General features: G+C 45.7%; 1 protein-coding gene and 1 long non-coding RNA gene across 2 annotated transcripts; one reads left to right on the top strand and one right to left on the bottom strand.

Moving 5' to 3' along the window:
* Positions 1-1,548: 1,548 nt before the first annotated feature.
* Positions 1,549-7,748, bottom strand: LOC135286072 (sperm-associated antigen 4 protein-like). Its single transcript, XM_064399032.1, has 10 exons — positions 7,599-7,748; positions 6,774-6,838; positions 6,131-6,189; positions 5,912-5,952; positions 5,584-5,671; positions 5,271-5,331; positions 4,767-4,879; positions 4,024-4,191; positions 3,589-3,678; positions 1,549-2,621 (listed from the first exon to the last, which is right to left on the bottom strand). The coding sequence occupies exons 2-10, from the start codon at positions 6,829-6,831 to the stop codon at positions 2,475-2,477; spliced, it is 825 nt and encodes a 274-aa protein (XP_064255102.1). The 5' UTR covers positions 6,832-6,838; positions 7,599-7,748; the 3' UTR covers positions 1,549-2,474.
* A 5-nt stretch (positions 7,749-7,753) lies between these two features.
* LOC135286075 (uncharacterized) lies at positions 7,754-14,048 on the top strand. Its single transcript, XR_010350597.1, has 2 exons — positions 7,754-7,924; positions 13,388-14,048. It is a non-coding gene; the product is annotated as an uncharacterized LOC135286075 (long non-coding RNA).
* Positions 14,049-23,095: the final 9,047 nt, after the last annotated feature.

Here is a 23,095-nt window from a genome sequence, read left to right on the forward strand (position 1 = left end):
GTTACTTTATTTACCCTTCCATAGTACAGAATTTGTTTCCAAGACCCACTTTGTATAGAAGGTTGGGCTTTTTAAACAAAGTTTGGCACAACTTTGTGACTTGAAATTCAACTGTCAGATAAGAATTAAACTTGAAATCTTCTAGGAAATGAACAAAAGAGCCTCACATTCACAACAATAGCTTTGCTATATTATTTGAAGGAACTGCGGGAATTCTTCGGGAAATGCAGCACCTGAATAGCTTTTAGTTGCAGCAGGGTTCACTGCTCAGCTGTTCGCTGCTCATTTTGTGCCATAGTTTGAAGTTGGCTTCGTTACTAGTTGCTGGTACTTCCATGTAGGATTGCTTTACTTGTCTGATTCATGAGGGAGGTGACAGTGACACTTGCTAGAGCTTTTGCTGCCAGGGGATTCCCCAGCAACTCAGACTTGAAGCTCAACTGAGTGGAGTGAGCTACTTCCATACATTGGTCATATGGTCATTTTTTCTCTGAGTTGAATTTTTTTTTTTTTTTTGGCATAGGAGTACTAAAAATGTTATTACCTCACTTAAAAGTTCTTCCTTTTTTAAATTTGAGACTCTGGGTTGAGGGGAAGAATGAAGATAATGCCATAAATAAAATTGTTACCAGATGATAAATGGCCTACACCTGGTGAGCTAACACAAAGCTTGTTCCAGAATGAACTGCACAATGCCCATTGTGTAAGAAGGAGACTGGAAATTCACCACCCTCAGTGTCCTGCCAACTCAGCCAGGTCCCCTGGAACATTGGGGTCCACAACCACCAGGGACCACCAGAGAGACCCCCAGGGCAGATGAATGAATGCATAAGGAAAGGGGAAATATGTTCATGATTTTGGGCAAATCATATGTATGTATAAAAAATATACATATAAAAATCATATTTATAATGTGATTATCATATGTATGTTTAGTCTGGGACAATCAGTGAATATGTATAAGAAATACAGAATATAAACAGAAACTTTCCTATGCTCAGCATGCACAGTTTTGGGAGGAGCTATCCCCCTGTGCATCCAGCTGAATAAAGAATGCAGCTTTTTAATGCTACATTGGTATTAAGGAGTTTATTATTTTACTGAAATTTTGGTAACAAAAAAATTAAATCCCTGTCCTGGATTAACTTAAGTGGCAATAGACCAGCATGAGGTTGCTACAAAGGGGCTTGCAGAGAATTCCTGGCTAAAAGTCATATGCCATAAGTCTGATGAAGAGCAGCTGAGGGAGCTGGAAAAGAGCTCAGCCTGGAGAAAAGGAGACTTGGGGGGGACCTTGTGGCTCTGCACAACTCCTGAAAGGGGAGGACAGCCAGGGGGGATCGGGCTCTGCTCCCTAGGAACAGGGACAGGAGGAGAGGGAACAGGCTCAAGATGTGCCAGGGCAGGTTCAGGTTGGATATCAGCAGGAATTTCTCCATGGAAAGGGTGGTCAGGCCTTGGAAGGAGCTGCCCAGGGAGGTGGTGGAGTCCCCATCCTTTGCTTCTTATTAACTGCTTAAAGTTCTACTGATCAAACAAAGGTTGAAGTACAATTCCCAGGGCATGGCTTTATTTATTTTAGTCAATAGTGCTAGGCTCTGGCACAAATTAGGCTCTCACTGCACATCCATGGTCAAGGAGTAGGTGTTTCCATGCATTCTGCCATTGTCTTAAACCCTGGACTTGTGGCTTCCACTCTGTTTGTGGGATAGGACACATACAGCACTGTGTCAGAGGTTTACAAGAGATGGGTTGGAAACAACTGGTCATAGAGTCACGGAATCATGGAACCATGGAACCCCTGACATGGAAGGGACCCCTACAACTCTTCTGTCCTGCCTACCCCTCCTGAAAAGCCTGCAACTGTCCAGAAAAAACAGGTGAGGAACCTTTGGGTAATGAACCTTCTCCTTCTGAGTGAAGAACCTTCTGGGTGAAGAACCAGAACCCAGGACGTGGTCAGGTACTGGAACAGGTTCCTCACCAAATTGGCTACAGCACCAAGCCAGCTGTCAGAAACAATGGTGTGGTTGTTGGGCTGTCCTGTGCAGGGCCAGGAGTTGTAGCATTTAGACTCGATGATCCTTGTGTGTCCCTTCCAACTCAGCAGATTCTGATTCACCCAGAAGGTTTTTCACCCAGAAGGTTCTTTACCCAAATGGTTCTTCACTCAGAGGGTGGTTGGGCACTGGAACAGGCTTCCCAGGGAGCTGGTCACAGCACTGAACCAGCAGCCAGACACATGGTGTGGTTGTTGGGGCTGTCCTGTGCAGGGCCAGGAGTTGGACTTGATGATCCTTGTGGGTCCCTTTCAACAGAGGGGATTAAATGATTCTATAATTCCTAATATCTTACCTAAATCTCACCTGACACAGTCCCACATGCATCCTCTAAAATCAACATTAGGTTGCCACATCATTCCCCCCATTTCCCTTCTTCCCCCTGCCCTTTCTTCTTCTTTTGAGTTTTCTTCTTTATTTATCTTGGCCCTGGGTTGAGACTTTCTGGTTTTCCATCTTTCCATGAACCTTTACTCGGTAAATGCAGGTGTACCAGGGGTTTCCCCAGTTGCTTTTCACAAGAAGTTTGACATGTGAAAAGGCTCTGGGGAGCAGCATGTTCTGTGAAGAGGGAAAAGGGGAGTGTTAAAATCAACAGGTCTTACCCTGCCAGCCCTGTTTCTGCTCAGGAACAAGCTCCCAAAAGAAGCTTGGGAGAAGCAATGGAGATCTGAAGCTCACTGCTGGTACTAGGGCTGCTGGGGAGGCTGGGGGCAAGGGAAGGCACTTGGCATCCTCTGCGTGCTGGCCCAGCTGGGGCTGCTCCTCCTTTCCTTCTGTCCCTTGCTCTGTGCTGACAGAGGGGCTGGGGACGTGCTCCTGTGCATGGGGCTGGTGTGTCACCCCACTGTGTCACCCACTGTGTGTCACCCCACTGTGTCACCCACTGTGTGTCACCCCACTCTGTGTCACCCTCTGTGTGTCACCCCACTGTGTGTCACCCCACTGTGTCACCCACTGTGTGTCACCCCACTGTGTGTCACCCATTGTGTGTCACCCCACTGTATGTCACCCATTGTATGTCACCCCACTGTGTCACCCACTGTGTCACCTCACTGTGTGTTACCCCACTGAGCCCCGCCATGCCCTCTGCCTGCCTTCCTCCTGGCAGACTGACAGCAATGGGAGAGAAGGGGCATGCTGTGCTGGGGTGACACTGTCCAGCTTGTCAGCAGGGCACAGAGTGGAACAACAGTGATGCCTGACAGCTTTTGCCACCACTTGTCCCAGTTCTTCCATGGCACGAGGTCTGTTTGCTGTTTGGGTGGAGTGGCTGCATGTGCATCTGGCTTTTCTGAAGGCAGTGGCTGCAGCCAGGGATCTCTCAGGAGCTGTGTTGCCATGGGCCTGACCCTGTCCTTCAGCCACCACAACCACATGCTACTCTGCCCTCCAAGCCCCACCAGCTCTTTTCTGGCAGTGATCCAGGACCCTCTGCCCAGGAGGAAACATTTGCACCTTCCCAGCCACAGACTTGCAAGCAAACCTGTTTTGCTCCCTGGCACCTGGCCCCACATGTTGAGCATACCTTCAGAGGGAAAGTCTGTGTGGGGTTTTTTTCCACATTGTAGGTGAACACCCCCAGGAGAGTTTCCTCTTCTCTGTCTGCATCCACTCCCTTGGGAGCAAAGCACAAGGAGAGTGAGTCGGGCTCATCCCGACAAAGGGGGAATGTACAGACTGGGTCAGCCCTAGTATGTACCCAGCCTCTCCCAGGGCTCTGGCATTCGTTAGGGTAGAGCTCAGTCTCTCCCTTGCATTTTGGTCAAGAACCCTTAGGTGCTTGGCCAGAAGGAGTCTTAAGAAGAATGGACCTCTTGAGCTCTTGAAGTGTCGCGGTGAGCAAGGCAGTGCTCAGGAGAGTGCAGGACACAAAGCTCAGAGGGTGCACAAAAGCAAACAAGACTTTGCTCTGAGCTCCTCGTAGGGCCAGACCCCCACCAGAAGTGCCCAGCAGACTTACAAAGACAGCAATGTCTTTGGGGGCACTGATGATGGTCCCACTTGGAGAGACATCTTTGGAGATGTGCTGCACTGTGATGGCAGTCAGGCAGATTCGTGCTGGCAACTTGATGACAACTTGGCCTTGGTGCCCTTTGAAAGCCCAGCAGTTTCCTGGGAAAATATTTGGCTGCAACAGAATGTAAGAGCAGTGATATGTGGGTCAACACAACTGCCCATGTAGCTTGAAGCATTGGGGCTGACATGCCTGTGGGTTTTATTTCAGCTTGGAAGTAAGGGGCTGTGAGAAAATGGACAGAAGCAGAAGAGCGTCCCTGCCTGCCAGAGTGGGCTCAGCATGGCAGAACAGAGAATACTGGTTACGAAACCATCCTACTCAGGGACAAGCAGAAACACTTCTGCCCAGGGACTCTGTAGGGCATCCCTCCTCCTCCCACCTCCCACCCTGGAAAGCACTTCTAAGGGTTGACAGTGGAGACAGGGTCACCAGGTAGAAAGAAATCCTCTCACCCAGCTGTGGCCAAGGACTGTGGGCAGAATGCAGCAGTACAGCTCAGTTTGGCTCCACTCCCCTCTGGAGAAGAACCACTGCTTCTCAGCAAGCCCAGCCCATGTTCCAGCTTTGGTTTCAGAAATCCAATCTACTGTGGGCTTCATCAGTACCATTGGGCTGAGGGGAGAGCCCCCAAGAATGGTTCCCAAATTCACAGGAGAGAAGAAAACTGGTGATTTCTGCTAAAATACCTGCAGGATAGTATCAGGAGGGCTGGCAGTCCAGAATAAGCGTAAAATCCTGCAGAGAAAACTGTCTTTGCAGTCATAGGTCTGGGAAGTTCTTTGGGTGTCAATGGTGGCTCCTGTAAGGGAGGGAGGGGAAATGGCTGCAAGCAGCTACACACTGGCAGGGCTTGGTGCTCAGACACCATTTCTGGTGCTTCTGGGCAGCTCCATGTCCACCTGTCCTGAATGCATCACCCTGCCCTGGGGGGCAATGACAGCAGCCACAGGCCTGGTGACTGCCTCTCCCACAGGGCTAAGAGTGCTGGGAGGAAGCAAAGCACAAGCCAGGCATTCCTTCTCCAGGTGCAGTGGAGAGGAAGAGAGCCCCTCCATCCACACAGGAACGTTGTCATTTCTGTGCCATCCCCCCAGAATGTGTGTGGAGGCAACCCCAGACATCCCTGTGGAGGCTGTGGGCAGGACACAGACAAGCACAAGGCAAGGAGACCGGGCTGCTCGTGTCCTTACCAGAGCTCTTCAGGGCCCAGTCTGTCTTGACACAGGGTTCCATAGCCATCTGGCTGAATTCCTGGGGAAGCCATGAGCAAACAGGAAAGGTCAGTTCAGCACGCTGCCAGCACCCACAGAGGCAGAGCTCAGTGCCAGCCACGCATGGCCAGCCATGCCCAGAGAACTGGCAAAATGTGCTGCTGATGGGAGCCACGAGGACTGAGGAGCAGGGTCTGTGGCCACAACGTTCTGACCCCACCAACAGTACCAAGGAGAGCTTTCCTGGGGGTTCTGCCCCGCCAAGCCTCTTTCCCCAGAATGTCAGGGTCACCTTCAAACTATTGATCTCCACCCTCAGCTGAGTGACCTCTTCCAGCAGATTCTGCAACTTTTGGGTTTCAATCAAAGTGTGTGAATTCCTGCAGGAACAGAAAAGCAGATCTTGTCAAAGCAGCCCATTCCTTCTGTGAAGCACCTGAGCTCAGTGAACACATGCTTTCCCTGCTTTGCCAGTGCTTCTTTCCAGCCCAAGCTGAGCAAAAGCCAAAGGCAGAATGGAAGTAGAGGAGCCTTTGCTCTTTGGAAACTGAGCACAGGTAGCACAAGGTCAGCTGATACTTCTGCACACACACAGTCCCAGGTCAGGAAATCTCTCTTACCAAAAGGGTTTCAGTCCTGCTGGAAATACACTTTGCATCTTCTGAAAGAGAAAAATCTTAATTAGAGCATCTACTACCAGAGCCACCATGGCTTCCCAGGGCAAATTACACAATCTCCTTCTTTGGGTGATGCTTTGTAGAAGAAGAGCCTCAGATTTATCCACCCACTGTCAGCAGCTCTCCCCTGCAGGAGGTGCCTGTCCCACAGCAGTCACTAACCTCCACGAGTCCCTTTGTCCACGGTGACCATTCTGACAGGACAGCCCCACAGAAACCACCTGCAATTCACATCCCCAGTCACTGGAGTGGGGTTTGCAGGCAGCCCCGAGGGCCCATCGTCTGCTCCCTGCTGCCCTGGGGGTCAGGCAGGTTAGCTGAGGGGTGTGGGATGAGGGGTGCAGAGAGGGATGTGCCTCTGGCTGGGGCCACCAGCCCAGGCTTCAGGGGCCATGGCAGCATGGTCTGCAGTCGTGCTTGTTGCCCCACTTTACTCCCTGTTTCCCCTCACTCCAGTCAGCACCAGGAGCAGGCTGTAGGGGTGGGAGGGGGACCTGCCCATCCCTCCCCTTGCACTGCCCCTCTCCTCTGGCCATCCCCAGTTCAGCTTTGGAATACCCATGCCCTTCTCTCTCAACCTTGCAGCAAGTCATTCAGCAGCCAGAGCAGCAGCATGGCTGTGAGACTACCTGGGAGTCTTACTGGTGGTCCCAAAGCCAGACAAGGGCACACTTGGGAACACACAAGGGCACACACAAGGAAGCACTTGGGCCACAGGAATTTCCACACATAATGGCCCGGAAGGCAAGCTGGTATCTAGCACAGCCAGGCTGTTACTCTGAGTTGTTTGCCCGTGAAAACTCACCAAGAGCCACTGAGAGCAACACAATGAAGACTTTAAAGCTCTTCTTCAGCTGCAGCATCTTTTCCCTGAAAGAGAGGGAGTCCTGGGGCTGTCAATTAGGCAAACCCCTTCACAGCAAGGAAGCACAGGAGCTATGCCTGACTTTGGTCCCAGAGCTCTCCCACACCTGCAGGGTCTCTTGCCAGAGCTGGGGAAAACCCTTCCCCTGCAGATGCTTGGCTCTCCACTGAGTGCTTGGCTGCATAGCAGTTTGTCTTTCTTCAGCCAAAGCTGGAGGCTCAGCTCTGGTGTGCCAGGGACACTGCCAGGGGGCTTTGCTCTTGGCTCTGCCTGGGACTGGCCACAGCACAAGCAGTGCTCAAGCTTCATCGTCCAAGTGAGAGCCCTGGGCTGATTAGGGACACCCTCTGCTCTCCCCTCTGCTTGCACTGGGCCTCAGACATTCCCATCCTGCCCCCTGTCCACAGTAGAAACGTGTAGTGTCCACTCTGTGAGGATGGCATGAGAATGGCTCAGAAAATTTCTCCCCAGGGAGACAAAGGCACCTGCCAAATAAGCCTGAACAACATTCCTTGGAAAAGAAACCAGAGAAGAAGTTATGCCTGGCTCTTGAGTCTCTTCTCTTCTTCAGCTGAGACCCATCCCCACAGAAAGGGGACTTCACACATCACAGGGCTGGTCTTCAGAAAACCTTTCTGAACATTCCCCATGCTGCTCCAATCCCACTGACAACCACATCCACCCTGCTGTTCCAACCTGACACCCTGGGCAGGAGCAGCCCACTTCATACCAGCTCATTGGGCAGTCACTGAGCTCCACAGTCACCTCTGCCAGTGGTTTGGAAGACTCAAATGGTTTGTGTTGAGCCTTTCTCCTCCCTGTCCCTCCGGGCTCAGCTCTGCCTGCCCAGCTGCAGCAGGATGTGATGTTTGCCCAGTGTGACAGCCACTGTGGGCTCTGTCCCCGTGCCATAGGGCTGTGCAGGCAGCTGCTCTGACCTCACAGCCGTGGTGGCTCTGCTTTCACAATTGGGGTGCCCAGGGTGGTAGCCACGTGGCAACTGTGTGTCTGCACATCCCCATTTTGGTTTGCAAAAGGCCGTGCTGGCAGGCCTGCCTGAAGGTCAGATGGTTCCTCCTACCAGCTAACCAGTGAGTTATCTATAAACAAGCAAAGGATGCTTGCAGAGGGTCAGGAATCACAGATTCATATGCAGTTACAGGATGGTTTGGATTGTGTGATAGATGAGTCATGTGATAGTTGACTCTCACAATTAAAAGGCAAATATTATATAAACATGTTAAGAGAAGTAAGAGAAGTTTTATACACTTATAGTTATGTTTTACCCCCTTGCATTGTTATCAGGGGGTGACCTGGATTTGGGACGTTTGGGAGGGTTGGCTCATTACTATGGCAACAGCTGACCTCCAATCAGGATTTAAGGAAGTGACCTCCCCCACTGGACAGCAAAGGAGGAGTTGATGGACAGAACTTTGGGAGGGACCAAAGGGTTAAAAGGTGAAACCGCCATTGTGTGGGTGAGCCCATGGTGGGGAAAATCCTCTGCTCCTGGCATTGTAATATTTTCTCTATTCAGTCTTCTGTTGTATTTTTGATAAGGTTTTAATAAAACTTTTACATTTTTTTGGAAGTGAGTATCATTTCTCACAGATTAGAAGGATTCTACAGTCCATGTCTGAACTCTGGGGGTTGTTACTGGTGCCTCAGCAGCACCAGTGTCACCAGGCAGTTGTTCCCTGGGCTGGCACAGGAAGGGAGGTTGCCCTGAGGCCATGAGCTGGGGTCTGTTCACCTTACAGTAATGGAACCACACACCCTGAACATGTGAACCCCAGTTTCTTAAGCTTTGTGTGTGAAAGACAGACTTTTGTTGCCCAGGGACTAACTCAGAGGTGATTTTCTGGTTAGAACAACCATACCTTTCCTATCAGTTTCTGCTATCTATAAATGTTTATTGCTGTTGTCTTTGCTGGACAGAAATACTAACTTCAGCTTGTTTCCTCTACCCAATTGTTCCCACTATGCTCCCAGACTGTGGGAAATTTATTATCTCTAGGACTTCTAACTTCTGCCAAGCTGGGTCTGATCATAGTGCCGAAATAATTACCAGAGAGAGTGGATGCACAAATAGTGCCATTGCATTTATCTTGTTTCCTCCAACAACAAAATATCCTTAACATCTCATTTCTTCTGCTTTTCCTCCTCCCACCTTACCCTCAGTTGCATTGAGAGGTTTTTCTCTTCTGGTTTATAGCCTGGGCAATACCACCCTGCTCAGACCTGCGTTGCATGCAAAATCCCATTTGTTCTCCAAGAAAAGGGAACCACAAAGACATGGCCTCTGTTGCCTCCCTCTCCCTTGCAAGTTACTGTAACCTGCTCTAGAAGGGATTGTGGTGATGGAGGGCAAAGCCCCTGGTACCCTCAGCACCCACATGGGGCTGCTGTAAGGAAAGCCAAAAAGGCCTGATGGGCAAGCAAAGGAGATGTCAGGAAGGCTGCAAGAGAGGAGTTCCCTTCACCCAGCTTTGGGCCTCCTGCTGATACACCTGTGGTGAGAAAGTGAGAGCACCAGGCTTTGCCAAACACAGCCACAGCAGCTGGAACAGACCCATCTGGCATTTCTGATGGGCCATCCAACAAAACATGCTCATGTATGCACCACAGCCTGACATAACTGAGGAAAGGACCAAAAAGCCAGGTGGGAACCCAAGTCCTTTGCCTACAGCCAGTAAGAGCTGTCACCCTGCTTAGTAACTCCAGCTGCTGCTTGGAAACCAGTGTGGCAGGACTTGCCCCCACCACAGAAGAGCTGATCTGTTCTGTCCATCAGCACTGTCCTCCCATCACATGAACTGATGAGATAAGCCAGGCTGGCCTGGCTGGCTGGGGAGCTGGCTCTGGCTGATGAGTTCTCTCTCTCTCTGGCACCAGGGGTGGAACTCCCAGTGGACAATAAACAACTGGCCTTGAGAACAAGATGTGGGGATACGAGCTGGAATTTCTGGCTGACAGACACTTCACTTTACAAACTATAAAAGCTGCACAAACTTTCATGGAGGCAGAAATCTCCTCCATGCATTTCCAACCTTGGAAATGTGAAGGACTTCTCCCCAGAGTCTGGACACAAATTCTGAAGATATTGTCCCAGGAACTGAGTACCTTATGTGTACTCCATCATCAATTCAATGCTAAATTACATTGACTTCTAATCTATACTATTTCTTCACTAGCTGTAGTAACCTTTTCATCTACTAGTAGTTGGTATTGTTTCATTCTGTGTAGTAAGCAGCCTGTTTAAAGTCCTCAGTCTGTTAATCTTGTGTCTATTCAATAAGTAATTCATTTTGTAATCGACCTAATTGGCCATTCTTAAGAACTTGCAAATGAGAGACGTTTGGGGTGCAGGCCACCTCAAACAGAGCTACTGCCAGAATTCTGAGTCACAGGCAGGACTTGTCTAAGCTCTCATCTCCATTTGTAAACCAGTCATGTGCTGACACTGAATTTTGTAATGAGAAGAAAACTCTACTGTCTATTAAAAAATGTTGCAAATATAGGAACATAACCAGTGACAGAGAGATGGCAAGTGAGGCCCCAAGGCAGTTTTATGAATATTGTTGTGGTGCCTCTTACGGATACACTTGACCCTCAGCTGTACTTTGGATCAGGCCAGCTATGGAGCAACGGGCCCCACGCCCTGTGGTGGATTTGTGAGCTGGAATGCTCCTGGCTTAGGTACAAGGAAGTTAAGGTGCCTTGGAAAAATGTTTTTAAAGTTGGCTTCAAAGCCCAAAAGTGGAAAATAACTAAAGTAGAGAAGAAGATAACGGAGCTAAAACAAAGACATCTATCTTCTTTAAACTATTGACCAGCAGCCAACTACTTCACTCTAATAAATATTACAATCAGGGTAAGCCAAATTTGAGCTATCCCTGAGTGGCAGCTGGACTGCATACCAGTGACTCTCCCCTTGAGCTGGAGCACCACTCAAGGTTTCAAATCCCTTACCTGAAAATAAGAGGTCCTTCCATGCCCAAGGCAGAGAGATTTCTTAGTTCCAACAGATCCTCAGTAAGTCATTGATGGCATGCTGAATTAATAAAAAAATCCATGTAGCTGTTTATAATAATATTAACTATTATAAATTTTGTGTAGATGATTCCATTAAACATAAACAACTGTCATAATCTGAAGCTAAGATTAGACCTAGCTGAATCCAGGCTTTGTGTGGAGGTTAGAAAGCAAGAGGGTCCACTCTGAACCTCATTGGGATGGTCTTCCTCACTCTCTAAACCTGCCCTAGGGAGATGGGCTCTTGTGCTTCTCTTTCTTCTTCTCCCTCTTGAGTTTTGGCCAGCTGAAGAACATAAACTAGAATCCCGGAATAGTTTGGGTTAGAAGAGACCGGGAGACTGTTGGATTATGCCTTTTTCTGATTTAGAGATGGGGTAACTGAGAGGCATTTTAAAAGCTTTTATTCTATTTTCAGTCTCTTGAGAAGGGTGAGACAATACAGATGTTAGAATTCACACTATCACAATCAGAAGCCAATGATTTCCTAATTACAATACACTTCAAGTTTTTCTTGGCCTATCAGCTTTTGCCACACCATGCTGTAAATGCTTTAAAGGCAATCATCTAAAATTACCCCTCATGGGTCCCACTACAACGCATCTTTCATAGTTCTGGTTCTCCAGAGTATCTGGTCTTTATTGTAAGGCCATCCTTTGAAACTTGTTTCTAGTTCCATTTCTCTCTCAGCAATGTCCTAGTCCATGTCAGTGTTCTGTCAGGCTTTGCGAATTCTCTACAAATTCATTTCCCACAGGAGATCATCCTGTTCCACCCCTGCCATGGCAGGGTCACCTTCCACTGCCCCAGGGTGCTCCAAGCTCCATCCAGCCTGGCCTTGGGCACTTCCAGGGATCCAGGGGCAGCCACAGCTGCTCTGGGCACCTGTGCCAGGTCTCACCTCTCTCACAGAGAGGAATTTCTTACTAATATCCAATTTAAATCTACCATCTTTCAGCTTAAAGCTGTTCCCCCTTGTCCACTCAGCCCTTGTCCAAAGTCCTGCTCTCTTGGAGGCCTCCTGCTCCTAACAGTTTTCTTGGTCATCTCAGCTTTCTCCCTTATCTAAGATAAGTAGATTATCTTAACAGGATAAGCATGGCAGTGGTAAGCAAATATTTGAACTGTCATTTTGAAGATAAGAATTAAAAGGAAGGAGGAAAATGACAGGTAAATGGAAAGTAAAACTTTAATTTAGTGCTTAAACAACTTGAATCCTTATGCTGTACCTGTAGCAGAGGGCTGACAGTTGGATATCAGATCATGATAAATTCAAAAATCTTTCCGTTAAGCTTTGAAATGAAGAGATAACTTCATCTGAAGGAAAACAAAATCTATATATGCAAACACTGCCATATGTTTATAGGGCCCTCTCAGCACAAAGTTTCTCTTATGGCACCAAGAATTTGCTGGTATGGAAAATTACACATTTTTAGTGCTATTTTAAAGTAATTTACAGCTGAATCAACAGCAGTGAGAAAACAGTCAAGAATCTGACTTGCAGAATGGGATATGATTTATGACTTTCTCAGCAGCTTTTACTCAGGTTGAAGTTTACACCTGTTTGGGAATGACACCTTGTATTGGGCTGGTCTGTCACCCACTTGGCTGCTTGGTCAGCCTTGCAGCTCTCCAGCCAGAGGAGAAAGGGAGCTGAGGAGGAACTAAGCAGAAGGAGGCCAGCAGGTGTAAGTTCCAGCTGACTTTCACCTCAGTGCAGAATTAAGCTTCTTCAAAAAAACAAAAACAAACACAAACAAACAAACCAAAACAAAACCAAACACAACAAAAAAAACCACCCTAAATTTAATTTTTTTTTATTTTTTAAAAATTTAAATTAAATCTCTACCAAGATATTGGCTATTCTAGGAAATGTCTTTCTTCCACCCTTTGCTTCCCCAAAAAGCTCTTGGCCTTGATGGTTTTCTGGTTTTCTCCTGATGCAGAAACAGGAAATATTTGGAATCTTACATGATTGCACAGGAAAGCTGTTGCCCCTCAGCCCTGCAGCTGTGAGGGGAGATGCTGCAATGCCACATTCACCTGTGCCTGCAGCTGTCCCTGCTCACAGCCCTGCAGATCACAGCTGAGCCATGGCAGGAGAAACATTTTCCAGTAAGTTTTCTCCTCTGTGTCATAACTACACAGCACAAATACTAAATAAAGGATCAGATTGCTCCCTCAGAGCCAGGAGGGATGTCATTGCTGGACGTTTCATACCACCCAACAGGCAAAAGAGAAGTGCTTTTATTGCTTTTTATTCTTTCACACTTGTTCCATGAAACATTTTTTTCCACTCCAACATCTCTTAAGTGGAAGAGTCCTGTCTGCCACACACTTGTCATAAACTAGGGAGTTCATGACTTGAGTTTCAAATACATCTGTATTTATTAAATTACACACCGTTAAATGCAAAAACAAAAGAAAAAAAATGTGTTTAGTGAAGAAAATTATTCTCTGTCTTGAGTGCTAGGTTCTTGAGCTGCCTGTGTTTAATATTAATGTCTCTGTATTTCTAGGTCTTGATTGCAACAGCTCTGCTAATTGTGGATATCAGTGAGAGATTATCTGACTTTCACCAGCTCAGGTGCTCCACCTACACTTAGTCACAGTCAAAGATTTGTTTTGCGCTTTTTTTTTTTTGATGTTTAAAAGGTTAGAATGCACTGCTCCAAGCTATAATGGACAAAAGAGCACATTTTAAGTGAAATTAAACCATGCTTCTCTCAATTTAAATAGAATACATTAGCTCTGCTGGTACATTGCTCCATAAGAATGGTAGCACCTGCAACTTCACAGGCATCCATAAAATATTTTTGTAAACATCAAATTACTGAACATAGTACAACACCCTCTGCAATCAATCAACATTTTCCTTTCTTACTACAAAATTTGTCTCATAAACCTGAATTAATAATCAATTAAATCTAAACCCCAGGTTGTGCTCCCAGGGAATGGGCGCAGCCCCGAGGCTGCCAGAGCTCCAGGAGTGTTTGGACAATGCTCTCAGAGATGCCAGGGTGGGATTGTTGGGGTGTCTGTGCAGGGCAGGAGTTGCACTTGATGATCCTTGTGGACCCCTGTCATCTCAGGAGATTCTATGATTTTACAATTTCCTTCTCAAGCTATCAGCTGGCACTTGCCACCGAGCAAGAATAAAACCAAATCCATTTACAAGAAGCACAGCACTGTGTGAATCTTCTCTGTGGAGTCCTGCATTCACAGAACAGCTGCAGATAATAACAACCTGCAGGGCCTGCTGCCCTGGGGACATGCTGTGCTTTCTGCACAGGGCTCATGGATTGTGATAAATGGATGTGATTCATGCTAACTAAATTATAATTCTATCAATATTTTGGGAAAATAATTGGAAAAGTATATGTGATTAGTGTTATGAGGCAGATGGGTTTCTTCATAGATGATCCATGTGGGGAACAGGATACAGGAAATTGGAATCATCTTGGGATGGACAAAAGCTGGGAGACTCCCAAGCCAGAATTGGCATCAAGACAAAGTTAAGACAACTCCCAGGGCAGGATCAGCCTTGAAATGAATAAAGCTGGGACAATTCCAGACAGGGGGTCTAAAATAGTGGTCTTACCTATAAAATAATAGGCTTAACTGGAACATAGTGCTTCCTGACATAACACAAAGCTTAATGAACACACACCACCTGCCAGGCTGTCCAGGGGACAGTGAGGAAGAGTGTGAGCCTTCCTCCAGGAAGACCCCAAACAGCCCAGAAGACCCCTGTGGATGCCAGCCTGGTCAGGGACAGAGAAAAGGCAATCGTTCCTCACAGTGGCTTGTGAGAATTTTAGGGAGCTGTAGGAATGTGATAACTTGTTAGTACAACCAATCTGCAGGTGGTGTTTTCCCTCTTTGTTTTCCTGTTCTTCTCAAGGATGGTGTGTGAAAAAAAGAGGTTTTATTAACTAGCCAATCAAGTGGGATGTGTCTTATTGGTCTATATAAACCGAAAAATCCTTTGTAATAAAGTCTCTTTTTCTGCTTTTGCAATTGGGTCTGTTGTCTGTTCCTGTGTCATTCTTGGCTCAAGGGTGACAGACTTTATTCTAAAAGCAGGGCAACACCACTTAAGGGAGAAATGTTGCATCTGACTCCATGGATATCAGAAGGCTTTTTAATGACTTTACTATAGTATATTACACTATATTACATCTAAACAAGCACTCAGCTCAACTCAACTGTTTAAAATCTCGTGACTGTCCCGACACACACACACACACCTGGATTCAACTGGTCAATGAATCAAAACACTCACACCAGAACCCAATCACCAATTCCCTTCAGGTAAACAATCTTCCACAATGCATTCCACTTGTGAACAACACAGGAGCAGTAAATGAGATAAGAATTGGTTTTTTCTTTCTCTGAGGTTCAGAGAATGAGAATTCCAGAAAATCCTTGGGAAGTTGTGCCTTACTTTTCTCTGTGAAGAGGAATGCAGACACAAGACCCCTTAGCAACAGCAGGAGCATGCACTGTGCAGTGCAGTGACATAGATGTTAGGAATCAAAAATAGGGAGGGATTAATAGAGAAATATAGATGAATATGGATTAGCATACAGTATATAAGCTGTGTTTGGATCCTTTTGCCTTCTGTACATGACACAGGGCAGGAAGCCCCCCCTGTACCCAGTCAGTTTGGCTTATGCTTTATCCAAACCACTGCCAAATTTCTTTTTGTAACTACTGGGTTGTATTTGGTTGTATTATTTTATATAAAATTGCTGCTCATTTAAAACTGCTGCTAAATTTTAAGTTTATGGTTTATTCAATTAGACATATGGGACCCCATCCATTTGTAACATGGATGAAATCTGCAAACTGAGCACTGCAACACCTCTCTTGCCCATGTTCCCTTCCCCTCAGTTTGGTGTGACAGCTCATTTCACCAGAAAAAGTGAATCACAAAAGTAGCCTCACACAGGGAAAGCAGAGGATAAGGGAAGAGGTGAAAAGCAAACACACAGAGCAGCAGCTCTGCCTTCAGTCCTGAAAGCTGCAGCCCACTTGAAAAGCACATTTCCAGCCTCCAGAGTGAAAAGCACAGAATCACCGGCAATAAATCATAGAATCAGACTGGTTTGGGTGGGAAGGCACCACAAACACCGTGTCCTTCCACCCCTGCCATGGGCACAGACCCACTTGTTAGAGATGAGTGATGGGATGGTGGCTCTCAATGAAAGGTGAACATCATGTGAGTGTTAAGAGAAGTTCTGTAGATGTAGAGTTGTTACTGTGATGTGTCCCCCCCTCACTGTTGTCATGGGCTGGCCTCGGTACTCGGGGCATTTGGGAGGGTTGGCTCGTTACTGTGGCAACACCTGAGCTCCACCTGAGGTGTGAGAAAGTGATCTGCACCCCTGGGCAGCAAGTTAGGACCCTGTCCTAACTGACGGGACTCTAGGAGGGGCTAGAGGTGTAAAAGGGGGAACATCCATTTTGAAGATGAGCACATGGCTGGTAGTCATGGGGCGCTCTCAGCATGGTAATTTTCCTTATTTAGTCCTTTTGTTGTATTTTTGTTAAGGTTTAATAAACCTTTAACATTTTAACAGTGATGGTTGTTTCTCACACAGTGTTCTGGGGTGCTCCAAGCCCTGTCCAAGCCACCCTTTGACACTCCCAGGGATGGGGCAGCCACAACTCTGGGCAATCTGTGCCAGGGCCTCTCCTCTCTCATGGGGAAGAATTCCTTCCAATATCTGATCCAGCCCTGCCCTCTCTCAGTGGGAAGCCATTCTCCCCATGTCCTGTCACTCCAAGCCTCTGTCCAAAACCCCTCTACCATTTTCTTGTTCCTGTAAGCCCCTTTAGACACTGGAAGGGCCTCTAAGGAGTCTGCAGAGCTTTCTTTTCCCCAGGCTGAACAGCCCCATCTCTCTCAGTCTGTCTCCAGAGCAGAAGGGCTCCAACCAACCAAGGGCTGACCATTCCAACAGGTCAACATCTTTGTGTGTTGGGGGCCCCAGAGCTGGACAGAGAACCTCGGGTGGGAGGAATGCTCTTCATACTGAAGCAGGGAATAGAACTCTCCAAGTAGTTACAGTTAGAAAGTGGTGTGTTCATTGATAGTGCTGGACACATGAGGAGTACCCTTCCAAAAATATGTGAAAAATCAGGAAGCCCCAGCTCCCTTATTGTAGGAAATGGATTTGTAGAAAATTGTGAAAATGTGACAGAAGGTTCACATAATGTGCATATATATGCAAACCTTGAGATAAGAAATGTAAACCTTGAGATAAGAAATGCTGACTTAGAAATGCCATGGGATAGGACAGACATTGCTGAGAGAGAAATGGAGCTAGAAACAAGTTTCAAAGGACGGCCTTACAAATAAGACCAGATACTTTAGAGAAATAGAACTAGGAAACATGCATTGTAGTGGGACCCACGAGGGGTAATTTTAGATGATTGCCTTTAAGGCATTTACAGCACGGTATGGCAAAAAGCTGATGTGCCAAGAAAAACTTGTAATGTGTTGTAATTAGGAAATAGTTTGCTTCTGTTTGTGATGGTGTGAATTACAACATCTGTATTGTCTCACCCTTCTCATGAGACTGAAATGGAATAAGAGTTTTTAAAACGTCTCTTAGTTGCCCTATCTCTGGGTCAGAAAAGTGTTTTATCCAACGCCTTATTTACCAAAAAAAGTCTTACATATTCATTACCTAGCCCCACCTAGTATTAAAATATATTTAAATGAGTTCAAAGTTCCTTCACGCTTGCACAGTCCTTCACTTCAAATGGGTGGGTGGGTTTTGAAATGGGGAGTGGCCTTCTGAAGATGAAGGCAAAGGTGTTTTCCTGGGTTTGAGCTTTTTACTCTTGTGTGCTGTCAGGCTTTCTGACCCCTGGGCTACAGTCCAGGCTCCCCTCTTGGTCTGAGCTGGTTTCAGGGCACAGGTGCAAGCCACGGTTTCTCCATTTCCACAATAGCTCCAAATTTTTATTCTGCTCTTCAAACACAAACATATCTTAGCCTTAACTATTCCATCTGCTAAAAATTAACTATTCCCCATTACTTCTACTCTTCTTGGTATACTTTTAATCACTATAAATTTTTTCTATCCTTCTAACTAAATCTAGCTAAACTTTTAACTATTTTAGTTTCTTTAAAGCCTTGATTCAATCAATACCTGCATCACTGAGTTTCAAATACATCTGCATTTATTACAGAAATAAATGTATTTATTAAAGCATCACTGCTTTGGATAATTTTGGGTTCTGGAGAGGGATTTGACAAACCCAGGCTGCCCATGCAATGATGGCCACCTTCAAGGTCAGGCAGCAGGAAGCTTTTCATTGTTTTCCAACAAGAGCAGTGCAAGTCTGGTGGGTCAGTAATGGAATTTCTCCTCTGCAAAGCCAAGAAGCAAACATTAACCACACCCCACAAAGGAGGAAGCAAATTGAGGGAGGACAATCCCTTTCAGAGTTTCAACACTCAAGATAAACAGGGGGCAAAGGAAAAGTAAATTTAAACAGTGGCCAGAGGCAGTTGTATAAAATGCATAGAGGGGCCTGAGCCAAATGTCATTGAGACTTTCAGTGTTGATATTCATGACTGTTAGACCAAAGCCCAAACTTCAGTGATAGAATTGCCAAATTGTGAGAATATCACTTCAATGGGATACACAGGAATGAGAAAACACCAAAGGAAATGGAGAAGGTTGCTGTTTTCCTCCAGCCAGCCTTAAGGTGGCTCCAAAGTCACTTAAAAATAGCAAAATCCTTATCCTGGAATGTAAAGACAGCACCGTGGTTCTCACACAGAGCAGCAGAGATGATGTGCTGTCATTCCAGGTCAAAGAAAGGTCAGGATGTTCATGGGGCTGGTTTGATGGATCCCTTCCAAGTGTGACAGCCTGGGAAAGGATGTGGTGGCACTGAAGTTAAGCCAGGTGCTGAACATCAGTGTGACTCCTGAGCTGCTTTCATCAGTAAATTTAAAAAAAAAAAATTGCTTTCTCCATTGTGGAGGGAACAGGAGCTCACAGATGGATTCCAGCCACACCTCAGGAGGGCAAAGTTGGCTTGACTTTAAATGTGTGCTTAGATCCTGCCAAGGGCTGTTACAGACCGTGAGAATCCCTGAGATCCAACAAAGAAGGAAAATCTCCAGGAAACACTGCACTCCCGTTTTCACTCCTGAGGGCACCACGTTCACATTTCACACTGGGCAGTGTGGATGGGCTCAGCAGCTGCTCTGCAGGGCAAACGACTGAGCCAGCAGGAGAAGAAATTGATAAAATACGAGTTTATCCATAGCAAGGAAGAAATCAAGGCCATTAGCACAGAAGCCAATAAAAGAGACATGTAAAGGATATTTGCAGTTAGAGGATACGTGTTGTAAACTCTTGCCAACTAATTATTGACATTAATTGCTTTGTGCCAATAAAAAAAAATAATCTATTGCTTTGTTCAATGAAGATAATGAACTGTTTTGATGTAACTAATGACTTAACATCCCACTTTGTTAGGGGTATAAAACTTGAGAACAACTTGTGATAAAGAAGAAGCCCTTGTTGTCACTGCACAAGTGTGTGTGTGTGTGTGGTGTGTCCATCTCTACAGTGACACACCCACACCCTGGAGCTTCCCAGACTCCAGGTGGGAATTTGGACCATTGTCCTGCCCCAGGGGGCTGCCAGAGCCGTGGCACAGCCAGGACAGCAGCTCCAGCCAGGATGGCTGCACCCAGCAACCCACCCAGCTCTGCTCCTGGAGCACAGCAGCCAGGACTCCTCAGGAAAAAAATCACTCTCTGACAGACCTCTGTTTTGAAAAAACACAGTCAGTTCTATTATAGATACATATTATAGTATTGGCTTTTTGCAGACACTAAAATGGATTTTATATGCGTGGTGTTAAAGGAACTTTGGTATAAAGATATGGTTTTTATTTCTGTTGTTAATTAAGCTTAGACATTCTATTAAAATAGCTGATGTAAGTGTGCTTGTGTTGAAATGCCTGCCTGGATGGGATAACATCCAAAGAACACAGGATAAGGACACCTGTACAGATCTGCCAACTGTCAGCTCTCACCATCTGAAGGCAGTGTGGACCAAGGCCCAGAACTGAAGGTGATTGTGAAAAATGCGTATTTTATGATTGGCTTTTCACAAATATTAAAATGAATGTGTTATGTTATGTGTTATGTTAGAAAATTATGCTGTTTTAAGCAGGGGTCAAGGGTGGGGAAAGGAAAGGTGATTGAAACCCCACCTGGGAAGGAAACTTCAGGGAGAAACCAGGGGAAACTGAGGCAAGCCATGACATCACACCGCAACATTAACTAGTGTGTTAAATATAGTTTTAGGCTATAACATAATGTTAAAATAGAAACTATGTGATGTAAGATACTTTTTTTAACTAGCTCAAGAAAGGGATGAGATAATAAAGAAATTCTTTGCACAGAGATGACAGCAACAAGACACTGAGATCCCAAAGAGAAAAATTATTGCCTATTTATTTGAAGAACTAGTCTCCATGCAGACTTCATGGAGTCTGACCATGATTTACAAGATGAAGGGGCGAAGTTGACAATAACCAGAAAACACCCTTTGTTTGAAAAGAATTTTTGAATCATGTATGAGATGTATGAATATGCAGCAGGCCATTACTTTTAAGGGTTAATCCTCTGTTAGTGAGCCATGCTTTTCAAGAGGAAAGCATCCAAATGTTCATAATTCTTTGCTTTTATTGTCCTAACTCTGATTGCCCAAGTTCTTATTGCTCTAATTTGTATTACTATTTTTATAACCATTTTATCACTATTAAATTTTAAAATTTTAAAACAAGTGATTGGTGTTTATCACAAGCGGAAATAAGTTTGTGTTGCCATGTGAATGTGGTGCATAGAAAGAATTTGCACTTGGAAGGGGAGGCTCAGCGAAATGATTTTGTTCTGGCACAGGAGGTTCGAGAGCATCCTGGCTCTGCCCCCGGGGTGTTTCCGAGCTGGGCGCGTTTCCCTCTTTGCCAGTCGGCAGCGGCATCGTGTGGCTGTTGTGATGAGCTCTGGCGGTGCCAGGAAAAGGGAAAAGCTCTCCTGGCCCGGCCCCGTTCCTGTGGGGGAACAGCTCCACTCTTGGGCACAGCCAGGACTGATGGTGCACATGGCTGGGGAAAAAAAAATGCAATAAAGTTCAGAGACGTGGTGAAAAGATGCCACACGTGTTGTGTAAATCACCCAAACCCAAAGAAAGCTGCACACAAGTGATGTGAAAAGAGCAATACCTCCCAGGCAGCACTGGCTGATGGATTTCTCTGAGCTGCCAAAGTGTAAACAGTATAAATACCTACCTGGTTTAGTGTTCACCTTTTCAGGTGGTGGGAGCTTTCCCTTGCCACACCAGTCATGGCAGGGAGGTCATCAAAGTGCTGTTAAAGGAAATAGCTCCCAGACTTGGAATTCCTGAATACTGTCCTCTGTCAATGGGCCCCATCTTACTTCAGAAGGAAATTTTTTGCTGTCCAAGGAGTATCAAAATTCCTTCTGTTTATATGGGATTTAGTCCCTGGAAACCACAAGCTAGTAAAAAGGTGGAAAGAATGAATCAAGATTCTTTAAAAAAATATTAATTTTTTGCCCAGACACTGAGCTCAAATAAGTAGATATCTCATCCACTGCCTTGATGAGGTCAGGATCACTCCATGAGTCACAGAAGGAGTGAGTCTTTTTGAAATATTATATGGGAAATCATATCTAACTAATAGGATGGACAATCAAAGTGATCAGATGATGCTAAACAGAAGGAATGATAAAAGATTATTTGCATTCTCTTTCTTTTGCTTTATCCTCTTTTCATGTGTAGTCAGTGAGCACATTTGTCCCTACACATGCCACTATGATGTGTGGAAAGACTCCAAAACTCAAAGTGAGTTATGAAGTAGGTATGTTATTTTTGGTCAGACATGTGGGATATTTCTGTAAAGGTATGCACATCTACTTGTTCTTAGTGGGTTTTTTATCTACTAAAATATTATTTATATATATATATATATGTGTGTATGTATATGTATATATATGTGTATATATATTAGGTTTTGTAATACATTTATGTATATTTATCTCTTGGCTCTACTTTGTCTTGTTTTTATGCTATTTAACTTATCAGTCTCTTGTGCTTGTGTGCTTGTCTCTGGTGGTCACCTTGGGGGTTTTTGGGGGTCACAAGGGGATGAAGTAAGTGGTCTTTATTAAAGTTGCCTTTCTCACTTTGTCTCCTTGTGCATGCTTGCTGATCCTTTGGTCACAGTCCACACCATGAGGTTGGTTTGATCTGAGGTTGGTTTGAGCTGGGGGTCCAGAGGAGCTTTTTTATTTTGGTGACTTTGTCCTGTTTTGATGAACGTCATCCTTCCCTTGTCACAGCTCTGGGGCACTGCCAGGATGTGATGGTGCACATGGCTGGGAAGGAAGACAAAATCTTTAACTGTTGGCTGTGCTGTTTATCTGCTGCAAAAGGAAAGGGAATTCCAGCCTCCTTCTTTCAGAGCCTTTCCTGTGGCAGCAGCAGCTGGATGTCCTCAGGTTTGTACCTGGCTCTGTGGAAGCTCAGAGGGGCACAGAGCTGGGCACACAGACCTGTGTGTGCCACAGTTTGCAAGGGGAAAGTGAATGTTTGCTTTCCTTTCCAGGACTTTGGGTATGTGAGTTGCTGGATGGGGCAAGTTTCGAAGCTGGGCTCTGCCAGAGAGAAAGAATGTGATGCTACATTTAGTTTGAAAAGAAAGCTGCAGTTTGCATGGTGTTGTTGATGTTGTTAGGAAAATTAATCCACAAACATCAGAGGTTGATGTCCAAAAAGGAGACAGAGGACTCCTTTTACTTTATTCCAATAAAGGGAGAGGCCATGGGGCATTCCCTGGGGTCTCTCACATTTTTGGAGAATGCAGCCTCCCTTTGTATCCCAATTTCTCAGCCATATTTCCCTCTCTCTTTCCCATTTCTGATGTATTTGAGAGGTTCAGATTTCCCAAAACACCTGATACCAGAGATTCCCCTCTCATGTACAACCCTCCCTTTTAACTTGTAATTCTTATGGAATTTAGGGGGTTTTCTTTCCCATTGTTTCTTTCATCTTTCAAAGTCTAATTTCATTTATCAACAAACCTAAAGTTTATTTGTAAAGGCAAATATTTTTCCCATTCATCAATCAGTGGAATCCTTCCCATTGTTTCTTTTATCTCCC

This window comes from Passer domesticus, chromosome 25, assembly GCF_036417665.1.
Source record: "Passer domesticus isolate bPasDom1 chromosome 25, bPasDom1.hap1, whole genome shotgun sequence".
Lineage (NCBI taxonomy): Eukaryota > Metazoa > Chordata > Aves > Passeriformes > Passeridae > Passer > Passer domesticus.

Excerpts from the sequence above, each read along its gene's own strand:
- LOC135286072 (XM_064399032.1), bottom strand. The coding sequence starts at position 6,831 with ATGCTGCAGCTGAAGAAGAGCTTTAAAGTCTTCATTGTGTTGCTCTCA. Across the intron at positions 5,332-5,583 it reads TGGAGATCAATAGTTTGAAG|GAATTCAGCCAGATGGCTAT; the intron begins GTGACCCTGACA and ends TGGCTTCCCCAG. Across the intron at positions 2,622-3,588 it reads CACAGACTTTCCCTCTGAAG|AACATGCTGCTCCCCAGAGC; the intron begins GTATGCTCAACA and ends CCCTCTTCACAG.